The sequence below is a fragment of the Scatophagus argus genome, chromosome 5, assembly GCF_020382885.2.
Source record: "Scatophagus argus isolate fScaArg1 chromosome 5, fScaArg1.pri, whole genome shotgun sequence".
In the NCBI taxonomy this organism is placed as follows: domain Eukaryota; kingdom Metazoa; phylum Chordata; class Actinopteri; family Scatophagidae; genus Scatophagus; species Scatophagus argus.
The window spans coordinates 13,966,117-13,987,222 of record NC_058497.1 but is presented as its reverse complement, the minus strand read 5'-3'; the positions used below and the strand labels follow the sequence as shown (position 1 = coordinate 13,987,222).

The following is a 21,106-nucleotide window of genomic DNA, read 5'->3' as shown; positions in this document are numbered from 1 at the left end:
ATTAAAATGAACTGAAATGAACAAAAGAATTCCTCACTTTTAATCTGGGAAAGCCTCTCCCTTTCTTGGAGTTGTCCAGCGGAAACCCCCCCCCCCCCCCCCCCCCCAAGCCAAAGCCACATGAGTCTTTGTTGTACCATGCCACCTTTTTAAGGGGGGGAAAAAACAAAATGAGAAAATGCTTTAGCAGCTTTCCAACAGGAATCTCTCTGTGTCAGATAAAGAGGCTTAATTGAATGGAGGAGGAAGTGTAGGAAGTGTAAGTTCAGCAGATTCAGAGTCTCCTCGTTGCTAGCTATTGTGAAACAATATGTCTGCAGAGGTGGTGGATATCTGCTTCAGAGGGCGTCAGCATCCACTGCATGTAACTGTACAGCTCAGACTTTTCATCCAGTTTCTCTGAATACTTGGAAGAAAATGTATACCAAATTACTTTTTTTCTGCATGCTTGCTGTGCAGGATTACATTCTTTCCTGGATTTTTCTGTTGGGCGTTCAGAAGATCCTGCTGCAGACAAAGTCACATGACTGTTTGTGCTCGGGGTGAAAGTCATCCTCATGGTCAGAGCTGGTTTATACAGTATGCATCTGCATGCAGTATAAAACCAATGCAGCACTTGAATATTTTCCTAAGTGCCATGTAATGATGCGCTCAACTTACAATATGTGCTGGACATGCAGCATAAGTCCAGATTTTGTTTAAGCTGGAATCATATTGTGCAAATGTGCAAACTGAGATATGAAGATTTTTGCTTTGCACATGTTGTGTCTGTTGTGGAAAAGGCCAGTGACACATGCGCATACTGTACAGTCATGGCCAAAAGTTTTGAGAATGACACAAATATTACATTTTTTCAGGGTTTTTAGGTGTTTGCCAGATGTTTCTATGGTATAATGACATACAATTAGAAGCATTTTACAAGTATCAAAAGCTTTTATTGAGAAATACATGCAATAGGTCAATATTTGCAGTGTTGACCCTTCTTTTTCAAGACCTCTGCAATTCTCCCTGGCATGCTGTCGATCAACTTCTGAACCAAATCCTGACTGATGACCATCCATTCTTGCATAATCAATGCTTGGAGTTTGTCAGAATTTGTGGGTTTTTGATTGTCCACCCGCCTCTTGAGGATTGACCACAAGTTCTCAATGGGATTAAGATCTGGAGAGTTTCCTGGCCAAGGGCCCAAAATCTTAATGTTTTGTTCCCTAAGTCATTTTGTTATGACCTTTGCTTTATGGCAAGGTGCTCCATCATGCTGGAAAAGGCATTCTTCATCACCAAATTGCCCCTGGATGGTTGGGAGAAGTTGCTCTCGGAGAACGTTCTGGTACCATTCTTTGTTCATCGCTGTGTTTTTAGGCAACATAGTGAGAGATCCCACTCCCTTGACCGAAAAGCAACCCCACACATGAATGGTCTCAGGATGCTTCACTGTTGACATGAGACAAGACTGATGGTAGCGCTCACCTCGTCTTCTCCGAACAAGCCTTCTTCCAGATGCCCCAAACAATCGGAAAGGGGATTCATCAGAGAAAGTGACTTTACCCCAGTCCTCAGCAGTCCAGTCCTTGTAACTTCTGCAGAATATCAGTCCGTCCCTGATGTTTTTGCTTGAGAGAAGTGGCTTCTTTGCTGCCCTCCTTGACACCAGGCCTTCCTCCAAAAGTCTTCGCCTTAGTGTGCGTGCAGATGCACTCACACCTGCCTGCTGCCATTTCTGAGCAAGCTCTGTACTGGTGGTGGCCCGATCCCATAGCTGAAACAACTTCAGGAGACGGTCCTGCCGCTTGCTGGACTTTCTTGGGCGCCCTGGAGCCTGTTTGGCATCAATTGAACCTCTCTCCTTGAAGTTCTTGATAATCCTATAGACGGTTGACTGAGGTGCAATCTTACTTGCTGCAATAAACTTCCCCGTTAGGCCCTTTTTGTGCAATGCAATGATGGCTGCACGTGTTTCCTTGCTTGTAACCATGACAGATGAGGAACAATGGCACCATCTTCCAGTTCCAAGTGTCCAGTCACTCAATCCTGAGAGATTGATCTCCAGCCTTGTCCTCATCAACACCCACACCTGTGTTAATGTGTGTGACACCTGTGTGTCATTGAAATTATGTTAGCTGGCCCTTTTGTGGCAGGGCTGAAATGCAGTGGAAATGTGGTTTTAGTGATAAAGTTAATTTTCAAGGCAAATAGGGACTATGCAAATAATTGCAGTTGAGTGGATCACTCCTCATAACATTCTGGAGTATATACAAATTTCCATTATAAAAACTGAAACTGCAGACTTTGTAAAAATTAATAGTTGTGTCATTCTCAAAACTTTTGGCCATGACTGTACAATACTGTGCATGACACATGAAGACCACACATCTAAAGTAAAGTCAAGCTGTTTCCAGTCACGAGCAGCAGATGGCGCTGCCCTGTCTTTACTGTCTCTCCATAAGGGGCACAATGCTGCATCCTAAGCAACTAAATGACATTTCACACTTACACAGCTCCATACACATATAACACACAGTCCTGCTTTGTGTAGATGCAACCAGTAGATCAGACTCCTCTCTGGTCTTTTGGCTGGGGTTATTTTTCAATAGCAGTGTTTGTTGGCTGCTGCTGCTGTGCAGTAGCTTTTATCAAGGAACTCATTCCAGCCCTGCTGGACTCAAGCCAGACGAACTCACAATGTAAACAGACACAGAGACATTTTAATTACGACCAGCTATGTGATCCTCACAGCATCATTGACAGCACTTTACTGTCATGTTTAATGTGCCTGATTGTCGCATGTTTACAGATCAACATAAGTCAGTGCGTGTATGCGTATGTGTGTGTACATACAGCCTGTGATTGTATATCTAAAGCCGTCCATCTCTTGGTCGCACTGTCAGGCCTTTCAGACAGTCTATGATAATCACCATCATGATGAGGGCCAGCCAGAGAGGATTAAAGCAAACCTGGAATCGTCTCCCCAGACACCATCTTTCCTCACAGGAAGTAATGTCTCCTGCCTGTTAGCCTAGTTTTTTTTTCTGCACCCACTCACCCAGACTGATTCTGTACATGTGTCATATTAACAGGGGATACAAGCAGATGGGCCTTCTGTGTGGTTTGTGAGAGCATGTCTGTTGACCTGATACTATTTGTGTTACTCTCTGTCTGCTACTTATGGTAGTTATTACGGTTGTATAAGTTGGCACACTTGCAGGGAGAGCTATTAAGATTGGGATCATGTTACGTTTAGTCCCCCCCCCCCCCCACAGGCAGAAAATGAATTCTCAGCTGAATTCTGCCTCTGTTTTTACTCTCCCCTTCTTTCTCATGTTAACTAAAATGCTGAAGATTAGATCCCAACCCAGACACAGACTGAGCTTTTCAAAAACTGATCTCCAGCTATGATACGTCTGTGGCATCGTCACGGTCTGAGAAGTCATACAGCATATAGCTTAGACTCACTGAGCCCATTCACTGTCACGCAAAACCCAAAGCAATAACTTAATCACAAAATCCTAATTCCTTAAGAATGAGTGAGTATTAAAAGACTTGTAAAGCATAGAGATCCATCAAGATTAATGGAAAAGCTTTGTGCAGTGGCCCACTTAAGTGTGTGTGTGTGTGGGAGTGTGTGTTTGAGAGAGGGAGAGGACAGAGAAAGTGTGTATTAGATAAAAAGATTATTTGTAGCATGTAGGCCACAAGATACACATCTCTCTCTGGCGCACACACACACACACACACACAGATTCCTCTGGTGCCACTCTGGGCCTGGCAGCACCAGCTGGGAGGCCTCGGATGTGACGGCCATTGTGAGAAGTTATGTGCATACCTTTGTTGTCTTCCCTCGATGTTTTAATTCTGATTTGTCATGCTTATTAATCCAGTAAACCTTAATTTGAATTATCTTTGAATCTGAGAATTACACAGTTTTCTTTGTATGTGCCTGTGCGTGATCATTTGTGTGTTGGGGTCTCATTTGTGGCTTTAAGAAGGAGGGCACGATCGACTTGCAGCAAGGCGACTGGACAGATGTTGTTAAGCTCGCCACAGAGCATCACCTCTTCTGAAGTCAGGACGGCTCTGCAGACGCAAGCCGCCGACCCTGCAGCTGCAGCTCATCTTCATATCAGCTGCAGAGTGGCCGAAAGTTGAGAGCAGGGTGGAGCTATTGAAATGCTCACGATTCAGAGTGGCAGAGATTGAAGGTGTACCTGTTTTAAAAAAGATGCTTCCAATCTAAGTTATGGGGAGGGAGGAGTTGGAGAAGAAAACTGGATGCCATCTGATTGGTGAGGCAGGGAAAATAGGTGTGCTTATGTAACACAGGGTGCCCTGAAACTGAAGAAGTGTCACTCAGTGCGCGGAGCTTTCCAAGGCCTTTTTTTTTCACTGGTTTCTGTTCTTCTCTGGCTGCGGGGAAGGAATACCGCTGGATCTGAAGGGGTAACATGGCAGCAAATTCAGAAACAAACAGTGACACGGAGGTATGTGCTGGTTGCTTTCGCTCATGCTGACCCTGCAATTAAGTGTATCCCTGTGTGTGATTTGCTCTATTTTTTTCTTCCTATCCTTCCAACGTAGTTGTCTGTGGCTGCACTATTTTTCTGTGCATATACATGTGCACATGTGTCAGAGTTTACTGTATACTGTCCACAGAAGCTGGACCATTCACATGGATGTGACCAGGCTTTGTGCTAACATATGATTTGGCACAAGTAATGACAATTTTCTGCAAATTATGTAGAATATGTGTTTTCTACACGACTGCAAAACACAGTGGGGTTGATTCTGTGCTTTTCTCTGCTGTCCGTCTCTTAAGATGTGGAAACACACATGTATTGATCAGGTGTGACAGCTTAATGCACTGAGTGAGTGCTGTAGACTCGAGACAGGCTGACAGGAATACATTTGGGGTAGAGATACACACACCGTTAGGATACTGGCATCTTTTTATCATCCTTGGACTTACATGTATGTGTACATGGGGGTAAAGTACAGAGAAACTGCAAGTCTTTATTGTGTTTTCTGTTGCACTGAATATGTGGCGTTTTGGTCACATGGAATTTTACATCAGCTCTATAACTGTGGGAGTGTGTGTGTCGAGAGGAGGACTATTTCTGTCTCTGTGTCTGTCTCTCTCTTTCGCTCTCTGTGCTGAGCCAGCTTCACACAGAGCCCCGCTATAACTATCCAAACAGCCGCAGCATTCACACAGAGCGCACATGGCTCACTTCACCACCTGCTACTGGCCTCACCACAAGGGGAAACCTCACTAGTATTCAGACTGTGCATTCCACAACATTCACTAAAGAGGAATAAACATAGAGCATTGTTTCTGTTTCTTTGAATAGCCACATTTAGATTCAGGCTTTTTTTTTTTGTTTTTTCTGGAAATGTCGTCAAAATTCAAGAGGAGATCAAGACCACAGTGCGTATACGTTGGTAATTGCAAGCTCGCTGTATGCATCACCTCCCACACTTCACCAGCACACAGCAAGCATTCCCACCAACAGGAGCAAGGCCTGCCAAGCAAAAGTGATTTTAGCATTCATTGAGTAATACCATAGCAGTTATTTTAGCTTAATTATACATGACTCTTCTGACTGCATTTCCTAATGAGCTGATGTCTCCTTTCATCACAGAAGGTCAATAACAACATGTTATATAGCTTCTTTAAGACTTCTGACATTTCCCATCTCATACAAGGAGGATTTGAAGTGGACTTTCCCCCCTGGGAGCTTTGTTTCATGCAACAATTCATCATCCATCAGCACCTTTGGCAGCCAAACTCACTACCACCATCCAACAGTAACAAAGCAGTAGTCAACCACATAACTTGTTTATGCTGAATTGGGTTTCATGTCCTTCAATTGTTTCTGTGGGACTGCATGGGTTAGCCATAAAGGTTACAGTCCCATCGTAAAATAACTCCCATATCTCTCTGACAAACTCAAGAGGTAACTTTTCCTACAATGGTCTCCTTGATAAGCTTTGACCTGAAAGTGGTGTTTTTGGAGTCGTGCAGCAAACCTGCCATTTGCCCCTCAGACTGCTCATTAAATTTCATTAAAATGATTGGATCTCTCGGTATGCACTGCATATGCAATAAACTGTGTGGTCAAATTGTTGCTTTAGCCCCACTTTACTTAATTCACATGATAAACAGGACATTCCAGACGAGCATCTTCTCTATAGAGCGGAGATCTCAGATCAGGCACAAACTGAAGTGAGTCTGCTAAGAACCAACAACACATGTATTACAGGAAATGCCGAGGAAGCAGCTGGTGACAAAGTAAGATATGTTGTCATAACCAGAGACTTAATGTTTTTGTCCACATACCTTTGTTTAATCCCCCCGTCTCACTTATTTGTGAATGAATGTGTCATTTTTTAAGTAATGTGAGGAAGTCGTTAAAGCAAAGTTGTTCCGCAGTATGTGAAGGCCTGTTTGTCACACAGTACTTCTTTCCAGTCATGTGTCTTGCACTGGGACTTCAGCTACCACCCGCACTGTGGTTTCACCTGGTCTGAGACTTATTTATTCCGTTTCATCGCTCACAAGCCCTGCATGGCATCACTAATGATAAAAGTAGCTTATTAGTCACAATGAACCAACCCCCAAGAGGAACTGAAATGTCAGTTCGGCCAGTTATGGAAATTGTAATTGGTTCAGGTCTCAGCTGTGACTGGTTCCAGTGGGAGACGCTGCATGGTGGCCTAATGAAAATGTGTGAAATTGATGTCAGAGCTCATTGGGTTTTATTCTAGTTATAGAAGACTGTTTTCAAGTCATGTAATTAATATTGTAGAATAAGGATGAGGGGACTTTCTGTAAATCTTACACAAACCTGGGATGCAATTTTTTTCTGTTGTAAAAAAGAGGCAACTGTCTCAGACATGAGGTGTATTTGTTGTTGGTTTTCTTTTCAAACTTTTAATTGATTTATTTGGAGGTTTTTGCTCTTATTTTGAAAGGAATAATGCATTGGACTCAGTTACAATGTGTGGCGTGGCTTTTCTGTTTTGTTCTGTTTTGTTGTTTGTATGGCCAGTCAATCATATGTTTCACCATATATTGATTTATCTGCTTCACACACAAGAGCCTGACACTAGTTTTCTATTGACTGTGGTCTGAAAGGGGCCATGCTTTTCAGTTTGAAATACACTATATAGACAAAAGTATTCAGACACACCTCTTTATTGCAGAATGCAGGTGTGGTATGGGGCTGTTTTTCAGGGGCTGAGCTCAGACCCTCACTTCCAGTGAAGGAAAAGCTTAATGCTTCAGCATACCAAGACATTTTGGACAAAGCTATGCTTCCAACTTTGTGGCAACAGTTTGGGTCCTTTGCTATTCCAGCATGACTTTGCCCCAGTGCACAAAGCAAAGTCCATAAAGACATGGTTGGATGACTTTGATGTGGAAGAACTTGACTGGCCTGCACACAGCCCTGACCTCAACCCCATCCAACACCTTTGGGATGAACTGGAAACAGAGACTGTCAGCCAGGCCTTTTCGTCCAACAATGTCTGACCTCACAAACGCTCTACCGCGTGAAAGGGCAAATATTCCCACAGAAACACTCCAAAACATGGAAAGCCTCCCCAGAAGAGTGGAAGCTTCCACAGATGCAAAGAAGGGTCCAACTCCTCACCAATGTCCGTGCACTGCGAATGCGATGTCACCAGTCCTTGTTGGTGTAATGGTGAGGTGTCCCAACACTTTTATCTATATAGCTATCCATGAGACATGTAAGAGGCTGCTTTTGCTGATCTGGAGGGCAGAGTTGTTGTCAGACAGTATATGTTAGACCAGTGGTGCCCAATGAGTCGATCGCGATCGACTGGTAGTGTGGATAGATCGCATGGCATTAAAAAAATAGCTGTTAGCCTGTCATCAATCCTCAGTAAGGCATTCGTCCATTTGATTGACATACAGTGCAGCCAGTCTGAGATCTCATCTTTTCTAACACACCAGGTCACCGCGCATGCGCGGCTAAAATGCGCGAGCAATTGTTAAACTCCGGCGAACTAATTACAAAGTTAGCGACTTCCAATTTATTTCTACTAAAGAAAGGTTCTAAAAATGAGTGGGGGAGCCTGACCAAGTAAGAAACCAAAAACGCAAAGACGAGACAAAACAATTGCCTGTCAGAATTTGACAGACATTTTCAAGAGTTTGCTTCACTCGAGCCAGTTGCTACATTTATGGTCATCCCATTTCGTGGAGATGTAGACGTTGATTCACAAAATTGGATCACTGTTTCATCTGAACTCGTCTGGAGCGGAGGAGGAGATTTTGACAGTACAGGGTGACACTGAGCTGAAGTCCAGAGCTAATGGACTGTTCTGGAACTTGCTCAATGAGGGGAAAGCACCCAAACGTGAGGAAATGTGCTACCTTCTCGACTGCATTATTCGGCTCAACTTATTTATGCGAAACGGCCTTTTCCCACATGAAGGTTCTTAAGTCCAAGTACATTTCCATCATGACTGATAATCATTTGGAAGTCTGTTTGAGGTTGGCTATCAGCAGCTACTGTCCAGACTATGCAACCCTGGCTGGTTCCATGCAGTGCAAGTCATCAGAGTAATGTAATGGCCAAGAATGTACAGAATTGTAGTGTGCCATACGGGTTCATGCTGTTATGCAAGGTACACCAACATATATTGTAACTATATAAGGTATGTATATATGTTTAGCATTTTTATTGTAGATATATCATTTTGACTTGGATATTTCAAAAATAGCTTGCAAACCAAAAAAGTGTGGGCACCCCTGTGTTAGACTTTTGATGATATTAGAACTCAGCCAAATCATTTTCATTACGTAATATTATATGTGTCATATTTGGAAGAGTTGATGAGTTACAGCTCAAGACCCAGAGCGCAGTCAGACCTCCACCTGGATTACAGTGGATCTGTGGAAAACTGTGAGTTCAGTGAGTGACGCAAAAGAGCAATTCAGCGGTATTAAATTCAAACGAAGGATCAAGTGTTAGTGCTTCTGTGTGACGGGGGGAACTCACATGGTTTAATAATGTTAGGATCTGGACTAGTGGGAATGTTTGCATGTGGAAAATGTGCGAGTGGTAAAATCTGGTGGAATCTCTCTTCCCTGTGGAATGTCAGTAATCAGTCTTTCTGTTAATAAAAATGTCAGAACCTTGAGCTTATTCAACTTCATACAGCAGTGTGCGAGGAGCACCGAGTGGCTCTGATTGGACGGCCTGCCCTGTTGGAAAGCATGATGTCATCGATCAGACTACAAACACTTTTGTTATTGAGCTGTGTTAGTCTCTGTTCATGTGCTCTCTCTGTCAGACGCATTACATCTTCTCTCTATTATATGTTCTAGCTGATAGTCATAATAATCAGGAGAAAATGGATGTTTTTTTTGCCACCTGGGCAGCCAGACAGGCATGTATAAAAAGAAAGATCCAATTTATGTCTTCAACCAGTTTCAGCTGTAACTGAGGTTTTTGTTGTTTTTTTTTTTCCAAAGACTTTAATATCCAGACTAATAACATAAATGGCTGATGGCCTGGCTGGTTCAGTGGGAGAGGAAAAAGTTTGAGAGTGCTTACTGGGAAATGCATCAGAGCTCACATTTAAAGACAGTCTAACCCTGAGTGGCTGAGGGGAGAAAGCTAAGAAGTTATGGTCAACATTAAGGAATGCCTCTAAACTTAAACTTGTGAATTTAATCAAAAGTTTACTCCTGGAAGAAGATAACATACAATTAAACTTTAAGTTTATCATGTGCACCTGCTCTGCATGGTAATGCTATTAAGTATTTATCATAATCATGTGCGTGCTTTTATCACAGTGATGACATTTTTTGTCCTCACAGTGATGTTTGTCTGTGTGTCTGTAGAGTCTGTGGTGAGATTACATTTTGCAGCATACATTTGCATGTGAATGAGAAAATCTGTTCAATGCTTAATGTGATATTTGAAGACAAGTATGGAGGCAACATCAATAGTTTATAATTAATTCATTTATTAGCTTAATTAGTGCGCTCATTAGCATAGCAGGTTATGTTTAATATATCATTTGTGATTAGAATGGGACGCTAAGCAGCTCAAGTGGCTGCAGTCTGTTGTGCAGGCTGCTGGTTGGTTATAAATGTGTTTAAGTATGTTGGAATGTGTCTGATGCAGTGAGGGCTTATATTCAATGAAGAATCATCAGTGCATAGACTTATGTATGTAAAATATGTTGTGTCATGTCTGACAAAGAGCTCTACAGCTGCAGCTTGCAAGTATTAACATAATGCCACAGCAGAGTAGATTCAGCATTAGGGCTTGGTGTGTGGGTTGGTGTTTAGCTTGTGAACGGTGACGTGTGGCTTGTCAATGCTGCTGATCAGTTCCCTTGGGCACTCAGTGGCTCGATGGGGCTGAAGGGCGCCGTGTCCTCTGTCACGGAGGCATATAAATGCTCGAGCCTCTGGTCTCCACTTGCTACTGCCTTCCGGAGTGGGCATGAAGAGCAGTGCCACAAGAAGAGGCTTTGCACACTGATAAAAGGTACCACAGGTGAGGCGCTGCAAGAGAGGAGGTGAGGCTCCGAGTAGATGGAGGGTGGGGAGGGGGCGAGGTGAATTTGTGATACAACTTTTGTGATCCACAGAAGAAGGCATTTGGATTTGAATGTTGTTTCTGTATGCAGTGTAGTTGTGATTATAGCAAGAGATTATGTCTGATTTTGTCAACGCATGGTTCTCTCAGCTTTTTAACGCCAAAATCAAGCAAAAAGTACAACATTAAATGAGAAACTTGTTGTCATTTCTGCCTCAAAGTTGTCAGAGCTTTGCAATCGACCATCCCATCTATGTAGGTCAGAGGATCTACCATGTTGGACATTGATCTCTGTGCTTTGGTTGTAGCACAGGAAAGCAGGTCAATGATTTCCTGAGCTGTGACTTTATCAATTTCTTCTCTTCCCCAAAGCCCTAAATCCCAGTATAATTAAAACTGAGGGTGGAGAACATAAACCATGTAGGGATTACATGAGAACATTCTCTGGCTGAACTGTGATGGAGGAATATTAGACTTAAAATTGGAAAAATCTGTGAAAATTTTGCAGAAGAAACATTTTGAAGTTCTTTCCAGTGGAGATGTTAATCTGTAAGCGAATAAATCAACTCCAGAGTGGCTCTAAACTTAAATGAAATCTTGGGGCAGAAGTGTGTCTCAGCGTGTTTTTACTCTGCCGTTTGAATTTTCATCTAAGTTTCAGTGAATCTGCATTATGTAAGTGCAGCTGGCACAGATAATCTCATCTGCTGGCACTGACATTGGCTGGACCTGGTGCATTCGGTGGTGCCTGAAACACTGAACAGGGAGATATGAGCAGAGCCACTGCCTGTAAAATGTGGTTATGCGTCTCTCAGTCGTCTCTCTGGATGCTCAGCCCAACAGTGGTCTTAACTGCTCTGCAGTCATATCATTTCCTGTTCTTAATCTGTTTATGTCTTTACTTTGGACTTATTTAAGCATTTCATAATTTATTTTTCATCTATCCTCTTGTCTTTGTTGTGTCTGAACACATTCACTGTTCTTGCTGTACCACTCCTTCCTACAAAATCACATGCACCTCTCTTCCTCGTGGTGGACTCTGGTGTTCCTACTACTTCTCCTCTCATGACACCCCATTCATTTTTTTTTTTACCCTGATAAAACCTCTCCACCTGTGTGCTCCCTTCTGCTTGGAGATTGCAGAGTGCACTTTAGCGCCAGTTGCAATGGAGGACAGTGACCACGAGGTTCATTCTTCGTCAGATGAGCAGGACTCCTGCCCTGGCTCCCCTAATCATGCTGGCCATGATGCTGAACAGGTACCAGAGATGCCCCCCCCCAAAAAACCCTGAATTCCACAACAAACATACTGTACAGTTAAGACAATATTGTGATTCGTCTTTTGGTTAAATTAACCTCTCTTTTTTTAGCCTCGGCTGTTTCTGTGTCCTAAAACAATATGTATTTTTAACTTGGACCAGAAGTTACATCATGATGCTTCTATTGTCCTACCACAGCAAACCCACTTTACCCTCAGCTAATGTATAGTTCATAAACATAACATGAGTCACATCTCCCATACGGGATTTAAATGGCATCACTGCTTTCTGAGGGCCACTGCATTATTTATCTTTGTGCTCAACAAGCAGGCAGACTGTAGTCTGTGGGACTGGGGGAGCTGTGCTAACTGGAGTCCAGAATATGCAAAACAGCCTCTTCATTTCAGCTGCGTATCCTCTGTTGGGAAAATCTACACTTTATTTCTTTATTTCCCTTCATCCTTTAAGAACAACCATAATGAAGGACACTTTGCTCAAAGTAATTTGGTAAAGTAAATTATGAACTGGTCAGGAGGTTTATGATGCATATGATCCATCTCCATTAATGATGATAGAAAGTGATTACCAGCTGAATTGCACCACACATGTTGCCTGTGTCTCATTTGTCACTGTTTACTGGCAGCTCATCAACATTTATTAAGCAGTTTTACATTATTTTGCGTCACTGTAAAGTATTACGACTGTTTCTGAAAGTGTGCATCTTCTGCCCTCTGGATCTCTGTCCCTACCCTTATTCATTGACACTTGACCTTTTCTCTACCTGTTGTTGCATCCACCCTCAATTTTTTTACCTCCTCCATCTGCTTCAACCACGGCGCCTCTCTAGCACTCAAGTCAATCAGAGGACTCAGAGGTGGAAAACATTATGCAAGACCCTCACCACCAAGGAGGGCACGGCCACCACCGCCACGACCACAAGCAGCACCACCACCATCATGACCATGAGCCTCATGATGGAGATGGGGAAGCTGAGGGCGAAGGCCGTCCCCACAGCCCATCGTACTTGCGACCCCCCGTCGCGGGTAGGGCACAGTCGGATTCAGGTTCAGACCCCAGTTTGTCGCAGAGCAGAAGTGTGGAGTTTGACTTGCCGTTCCCCGTCAGTCCCACCAGGCCCAAGAGTCCCTGGGGTCGATTTGACCCGTACAGCAATAATGAGGTAACACAAGGAGGCCCAGCCAAGAAACCCAGAGAGGAGAAACAAGATCTGAGTGGTTTAGTTATGCTTTCAAGGCGGTGCTGTTTGTGTGCTGTAATGTGTTGAACGGCTCACCTTCAGGCTGATGAATCGAGTTTGTAGGATGCAACAGAGCTTGTCTGGGATTGCAGAAAATTGTAAACCTAATATGCTGCTTTACGCGGTAGGAAAAAGAGGTTGATTTGTGCTTATTTTTTCTAGTAGAACAGATTGTGATTGGGGTTCTGCGATGGTAACGTTGCTTTTGTTGTGTTGTTGACTTTATTCAGTCACACCCTTTGTGCAACGCCTTGATAACATACTGTGAATTGTATGCTTGATAACAAAGTTGAAAGATGATTTTTGCACAGTCTCAGATATAGATAATAATCTGTGCTCCCCTGATGTATTATTAATCTTTGTCTGCTTTTTTTTAAGGACCAGGACAAGGAGTATGTGGGTTTTGCCACACTGCCAAACCAGGTGCACCGCAAGTCTGTCAAGAAGGGATTTGACTTCACGCTGATGGTTGCAGGTAAATCCTCGATTGCACATTAGCAGACATTTGATCTTAAGCTCACCTTTGCTTTGAAGACACTGCTGATCACAAGTTCTTATCCCACACTTGTTTTCTCTTTGTTGTTCTTTGTTTGAAGGGGAGTCTGGCCTGGGAAAGTCCACACTGGTCAACAGTCTCTTTCTCACAGATCTTTACAAAGATAGGAAGCTGCTCAATGCTGAAGGTGAGGAAGCCACAGTTTTGTTTTGTTTGATACAAATTTGTCCTTTAATATATTAAAACAGTGGTCTGTTTGTGTCCTCTCCCCAGAGCGAATCACACAAACAGTAGAAATCACCAAACACACAGTGGATATAGAAGAGAAAGGTGTCAAACTGAAGCTCACCATCGTGGACACTCCTGGGTTTGGAGATGCTGTAAACAACACTGAATGGTACATGTCAGACATCTTTTAAAAGTTGGGGGGAAAGAAAAGAGAAAGTACAACTGGGTAACCTCATTTTAGCTTTGCTGTTTAAACAAAAAAAAAAAAGTCATGTGCAGTAGTTCTGCGTTGCCTCAGAGCCTGAACGTCCCTGTGTGTTTCTGCTGTAGCTGGAAGTCAGTGGCTGACTACATCGACCAGCAGTTCGAGCAGTACTTCAGGGACGAGAGTGGCCTCAACCGCAAGAACATCCAGGACAACCGCGTACACTGCTGCCTCTATTTCATCTCACCCTTTGGTCATGGGTATGACAAATGTGCAGTGCCCTCATAAGAATTAGCAGGCTTTCTCATCACTTCTAATAATGGGGAATATTAACCCCTTCCTACTGCGGTATGTGCTGCCATCTGCATCAGATCAGTGGCTACTTTCCCTGTATTACATAATAGATCCCAGCAGCTTGGGTGCTCACACACAGCCGCCTGAGTAAATGAGATTTATCGTAAAAGTCTAGTGCACCAGTATTAACTTGCAGTGCATTCAGCCCATTAAATTGTTAATGCAGTGGGGCTCCTGCCTTCTCAGCTGCCTTCAGGTGAATTTACATCTGGTGCGGTGCTTTTGCTCTAATCAATTGTGTGTGCTGAGTGCTGATGTGGTACTTTTTACTGCATTTGTGCACATGCACTGTTCCACACCACCGTTCACATTAAAGAACAAACATACCGTAAACATCAAGTAATGCGACAGTGCATTTTTTTAAATAGTGATGGAGAAACTGCTCCCTCTGTTGGTGAGCTTTGGTCATTACTCCACATCAAGAGGTCACTTAGAGAGCAAGCCTTTCAGTGTTTGTTCTTATGTCTTGTATGATTTATTGAAGTTATTGAAAAGTTATAGGCTTCATATGTAATTAATAAATAATCAAAGAATCAAAGAAAACAAATGAAAAATGAATTTCCTCCATGTTTAAACACTCTGGTATTGTGTCTCTTCCAGCCTCCGGCCTTTGGATGTGGAGTTCATGAAAGCTCTGCATGAGAAGGTTAACATCGTCCCCGTCTTGGCTAAAGCAGACACACTCACTCCCAGTGAGGTCAAGAAAAAAAAAATCAAGGCAAGGCTCGTCTCAGTTAATAAACAATTCATCTGTACATGTGTTTAAATTAGACTGCAGTTACATAGCAGATATTCACAAAACTCGTTTAGTTACTTGGTTCGTTTCTTTAGCACAAACAGTTCAAACTGACGCAGTGAAAATCTGTTTTTCACTCTGTACTTTCTCTGTCATTTGTTTAACCATAGATCCGGGAGGAGATTGAACAGTATGGTATCAAGATATACCAGTTTCCAGACTGCGACTCTGACGAAGATGAGGAGTTTAAGCAGCAGGACACTGAGCTCAAGGTGAGAGCCACAACTTCCAGGCGTCATTGGATCTTTCAAGTGCAGACGTAGCACAAACAGCAAGTATATCCTGATACGTTTTTAGATGCAAAAGTCTTCAGCAATCTCATCACAGAGGATTACTCAGCTAATAGAGTGAAGCAGAGCTAAAATGAATATTAAAATAATCTAACCGAAGACCTTGGCAGCCAGTTCACTACTGACTGCACAGCCCTGATGAGTCAACCGTTCTTTGCTCTTCTGGCATCCTAATCTGGCAGTGAGGACACAGTCACTGTGCCAGTTTATCTCTCTTTGCCACTGTCCTTGAGCAGCCTCCTAAGAGCAGTGTGTCAGCTGCAGCAGAGAAATGATAAATGGGAATAAAAGATGGGGGGGGATTTAAATATTGAATGGGAAGGGTAAAAAAATTGAGGAAGCTTCTTATGATTTGAAATGAAAAATATGGAGTACAGATTCAAATGAGTATAAGCAGGAATGAGAAATAAAGCAATGAAGACATTAAAAAGGCACAGATGGACAACAACAAACACATCTGCACTGCACCACTCACTGGTCCATCCCTAACACACAGCCCATGTCTGCCCTCCCCTAACAGACACTGTTTTAATTATATGATCCTTTCTGTTCTCACAACAAGGAAAGCATTCCCTTTGCAGTAATTGGCAGCAACACAGTGGTGGAGGCCAAAGGGAAGAGGGTGCGAGGCCGTCTGTACCCCTGGGGCATCGTAGAGGGTAGGCCTGTAGTCTCCGTCGTCCAGTTCTTCATTTGCTGCTTCTCATGTGTTTTGCATCGACATACGGGTACACGCGCATTGGTGATACTGATCCTCTCACTGTGGTTTGCAGTGGAGAACTCGGCGCATTGTGATTTCGTGAAGCTGAGAAACATGCTCGTTCGCACACATATGCAAGATCTGAAGGACGTGACCCGGGAGACTCACTACGAGAACTACAGAGCCCATTGCATCCAGAGCATGACCCGCATGGTGGTGAAGGAACGCAACCGCAAGTATGCTTACACTGAAGCAAGAGATAAAAATATCAATGTATATACTATATACATACTATCATGAGTTATAAAAAAAATTGAAAATATAGAGGTGTACATATTTTTGAAGAAAAATAATTACTTTTTTTCTTTTTTTTCCCTGTATTTGGATTTTTACCCTTGGAATTAAGATATCTTTTTATGTATTTAATGAGTTCAGATTTTTCCTATATTTATCCTCACAAGCACACGCAAATGAGTGTAAATGAATGAATTTCCTGATTTGGTATTTCTGCTGTAAAGTGTTAATGAAGTCTGTCAACACCCTTAGTTAAACAGAGTGGGGCAGCAACTAATTACACACTTCCAATGGCAGATTTAGTGTCATGCTGTGCACATTATAGGTTTTGAGCTTGTGATGATGGTAAGAAGACTTTACCTTGTGTGTGTTCAAGTAGTTTCCACTGAGGCAGTGTTGTCAGGGCACCATTATTGTCCTACTCTGCACAGACACACAGGGCATAGTTTATCTGCTCCCTAGATAAACATTAGTGTCTTTTGCAGGTCAGGTCCTTAGTAGCCAAATGTCCCTCACATCCAGGTCCACCTGTCGCTTTCATATCACCATTTGTAATACAAAATAATATAACCCGCATTAAAGACTGGAGATGTGACTGTTACTGGGAGTTTGCATTAAAAATAACACGAATCAGAATTAATTCATTGAAATTGCTCACTGCAGTCAAGCTAAATATTAAATGTCCTTCTCTACAACATTGCAGTAAACTAACCAGGGAGAGTGGCACAGACTTCCCCATCCCTGCAGTGCCCGGAGTGACGGACAACGAGACAGAAAAGCTCATCCGAGAGAAAGATGAGGAGGTACGGCACGCCGACCATGAGCCGGACTCGCACTACCGACATGATCACGACCACGAGCATAATTCTGACCACCAAGAGCACTCAGACCCTCAGCCCAGCCCAGAGACACGCTCAGATCCGATGGCCGATGAAGCCCTCTGAGTGTCTTTAGCTCACAGATTACTTCCATTTTGCATGATTACTTTTATTTGGTACAAGTACATGAGCATATTCATAGAGCTAGAGTTATGTTCAGGTAGCAACAGTGGTATTGGAATCAATGAAGGTATTGAATATGTTGCTTTATATTCCTGGTGTCATCATAAAGTTAGCCTGGTGGCAGGAGTCAGCTGAAGTGTAACTCCATGAGGTCGTCCTGCATGAAGATTTCCGGGTTTTTTGGCTTTCGTCCATTCTTTTTTTTTTTTTTTTTTTTTTTTCTCTCCCCACAACCACAGATCGAACTTTGTGCTCAGTGTTATGCCATTTTTGGGAAAGAGTCACTTACGCTTATTGATATTGTTAGAATAAAAAAATAATTTTAAGTTCCCAATATTTAAATTCTTCACGTACATATGCCACAGTATGAACCCAGTTACTGTCAGTACTTCCCAGTAAAGGTAACTGTTGATGGTGAATTATCACAGCCGTTATGCTTCAAGCCTCTTCCCTCTCCCCATTAAAACTATTTATTTTACCAAATAAAGAGATCGTTTATCCTCAGTTGTTTTTATTTTTTGTGCAACCAACATTGAAATATTGTTTAAAATGAGAGCTGCAATGATTAATTGATTAATCAATAGCTGATCGACAGAAAAATTAATTGGCAGCTATTTTCATAATTGATTAATAGGTTTGGACAAAAATTATCTTATCAGCCCGGCCTCTCAGATGTGAGAATTTGCTGCTTTTCCTTGTGTTAAAGACATTTGATGACATCACTGTGACTGCAGGAAATTATTAGTTTCCTGATGTTGAGTAGATAAAATTAGTAACTGATTGACAAAATAATCGGCAGATTTATCAGTAATGCAAATAATCGTAACACAACTTAAAAGAATCCTAATTGTGGCACTTTACTAAATGTCGGTGGGTGCAGTATTTGACGCGTGACTGTACCACAAAAAGCAGAGTCAGAGCACAGACAGCACACACCACTGGAGTTGCACTGGTTTCCAACAAATGATAAATTGAAAAATGAAAATATTTGAGTTTGACGAGGAAAACAAATCCCTCTTGATCTCCCTAAATCTGAAGAACGTGATTAACTGGTTAACCAACTAACTGATTTGCTTGTCTTACTACATACTGTGTAGTGAAGGTGCAGAGGCAGGTGGAGGAGTCAGCGCTGCCTCGTTGTCGTTCAGCACAGGTCACGTGATCGAGAAAGAACAGGCCGAGCTTCCGAGTGTGATTGATTTGTCGTGTGTGCAGTCATGTGTAAGCAATCAGCTGGACTGTGGGTACTAACTAATGTTTGTCTCATCTCACAGTTGCGGCGAATGCAGGAGATGCTGCAGAGGATCCAGGATCAAATGCACACTCAGAAAGACGCGTATTAACACAGGACAGCAGTCACACTGGGATTTAAAAAAAAAAAAAAAAAAAAAATCACCCAGGAAACCTTTATTCTTCTCTTGAACACTGACATCCCTACGTGTTCACCTGACCACCACTCAACCTCATCACGTTACACATGGATCAGGGACCTGCGAGGAGGTGGTAAGATGTTCTGACATTTGCAGCTCAGCGACTCCCTTTATCCTTTCTGACGTTATGACATCACTGCTGCAAAAACTCGACCCTCCACTCTGCTGTTTCCTGTCCTGTCAAAACTTTGAAATGATGAAGAATAAAGAGTTTTGTTGTTTGTTTGAAAGAAATCCTCTTTAGTTTGAGGGTTTGTATAGTCAACTTAAATGAAATATCTGAACATTATTTGGCCACATGATCACAGGGTTGTTTTGTTATTATCATAATTATTATTATTTTTATTTTTTACCTAAGGTCTGATATCAGGTTTACATGTGGTGACCTGCTCATTTTTTAAGCACTCTTTTCTGGTGCAAGTGTTTATTTTTACTATCTCTATAGGTCAACATGCATATATACTGTAATAATTTAATTTTCTATATTGCAACTATATTAAACATTTGTTCTACTGTTTTTCATCTTTTATGAATTCCTCGTTTTATTTAACTACACCCTTCTACACTGCCTGATATTATGTATTGATGATTGTTTTATGTAGATCTCCCTTCAACTGAGGTTCCTCTTCGGTTTAATAATTACGTGAGGGTGGTTTGGAATCATTTAAATTTTGTTTTGCCATCATCTGCATGTTTATCATACTGTAACTGCCACCTCTGCTGCCTGACAGCATGGATGTTAGTGGCTCTGCTCAGCGTTCAGTCTCAACTCACTGCAATGCTTACTGCCATATCGACATTTAAAATGGACATTTTACATAACAGAGGGGTTCGTTATTATTTGGGGAAAGATTTGTATCCAGGTTGTTTCATCTCATCGGAGCTGATGACACCTGTTATTGGTTAATAGATAATAAGAGCTTTAATGAGACAAGACCCTCGGGTTGCATGAAATGTCCAAGGGAAGGGTTGCATCAAAGGTCATGCAGTGTGTTTACTTTTGCATGCAAAGATTCCTCTGATAGCAGATCAATTAAGTGATCATAGCGATTGGCAATAAAATATGTAGCAACTTAATTGTTGGGGAAGATATATTGAAAATAGGTGGATTTTGTTATGGGGTTGTTTGTAATTGTAACTTCATTTCAAGGGAACCCACAAGTTGGATGTGTGCTTACCTTAATGTTTATCTTATAACCAAAGCCAACAATGACAAACTAAATTGTCCAAAATTTTGGATTTTCCTTTTTGTGTGAATTTTGTTTTGAAAAACCTATCAAAGCCAAGAGTAATGGTCAAAGTTATTTTTATTCTCTTGCTAATTGTTTCTATGTTCCAAGTGCAAAATTTAAATGACTGTGCCATGCTGTGTGACCTGTTATGTTAAAAAAAAAATTACATTCCTTGAGCTTCTGTCAGAGTCAGTTATTGCTTTTACTTTTGAATTTGTTTTATATTAAATTTGTCTTTTGTCATTCTACCTTTTTGGAGTAATATTTTTATAAATGAAATGCAGGTGGGGAGGACATTATGTGTACAATTCTATAATATAATAAAATCTAAATATAATTTCACTCTCTCCATTACACACAGGGTATTGCTTTATGTTACATTATGTCAAAATGTTAGCAAGATTAAATGCTTGATTTTATTCAATAATACACTTTAATTAGTTAATCCTAAATTAGATTTCCCACCATTGCAAACAGTGTTAATAGGCTACACAGTTGGTAGTAAAATTTTTGTTGCCGGAGTTCTGACTTGAAGGCCTCTCAAAGGCCCCGCCCCCTCAGGTGTGACTAACCAATGGCTGTAATTACCTGCTAGTTTACTAGCTTGTGCGGCCCATACAATGTTGTAAATTCACCCCAAAACAAATCTCTACGTCACTAGCCGGTTGAAGACTCTTAGCTAACGCCATCTTAACACTAACAAACAAGCAGATGACGATAAGATGAAGACACGACAAACTGTGAGTCAATTCTTACTTGTTTGTTGTTAATCTTAAATGAACCCTGGCCTGTTGTTTTTATACCAGATTCAACAAATAAGGCTAATAAGAGGTGTTTTAGACGGTTAGCTAATGTTAGCCTGTTAGGCACAATGAGACAGGTAACGCCAACAACGCTTCACTGGTTCTTCTTTTGAGGATAATTAACATTTTCACTTTATTTAAATGTACTTTGTTACACAGAGGTGCTACTATGCTGTCATTGAT

At 41.9% G+C, this 21,106-nt stretch overlaps 1 protein-coding gene across 6 annotated transcripts in view; it reads left to right on the top strand.

The window, feature by feature from the left end:
- sept4b (septin 4b) overlaps positions 1-20,368 on the top strand; it is a 44,364-nt gene extending 23,996 nt beyond the window's left edge. Inside the window, exons 3-14 of one of the 6 annotated variants that reach the window (XM_046388955.1) lie at positions 11,714-11,836; positions 12,684-13,016; positions 13,473-13,569; positions 13,691-13,777; positions 13,864-13,987; positions 14,149-14,283; positions 14,978-15,095; positions 15,284-15,385; positions 16,026-16,122; positions 16,237-16,399; positions 17,161-17,260; positions 18,733-20,368. In XM_046388955.1, coding sequence (XP_046244911.1) covers positions 11,714-11,836; positions 12,684-13,016; positions 13,473-13,569; positions 13,691-13,777; positions 13,864-13,987; positions 14,149-14,283; positions 14,978-15,095; positions 15,284-15,385; positions 16,026-16,122; positions 16,237-16,399; positions 17,161-17,260; positions 18,733-18,801 — 1,548 coding nt within the window. In that variant the 3' untranslated portion in view covers positions 18,802-20,368. Of the gene's footprint in view, positions 1-4,074; positions 4,479-10,149; positions 10,558-11,713; positions 11,837-12,683; positions 13,017-13,472; positions 13,570-13,690; positions 13,778-13,863; positions 13,988-14,148; positions 14,284-14,977; positions 15,096-15,283; positions 15,386-16,025; positions 16,123-16,236; positions 16,400-17,160; positions 17,261-18,732 lie in introns of those variants that run through there. The other 5 variants (XM_046388957.1, XM_046388959.1, XM_046388958.1 and 2 more) reach the window with 5 other exon arrangements.
- Positions 20,369-21,106: the final 738 nt, after the last annotated feature.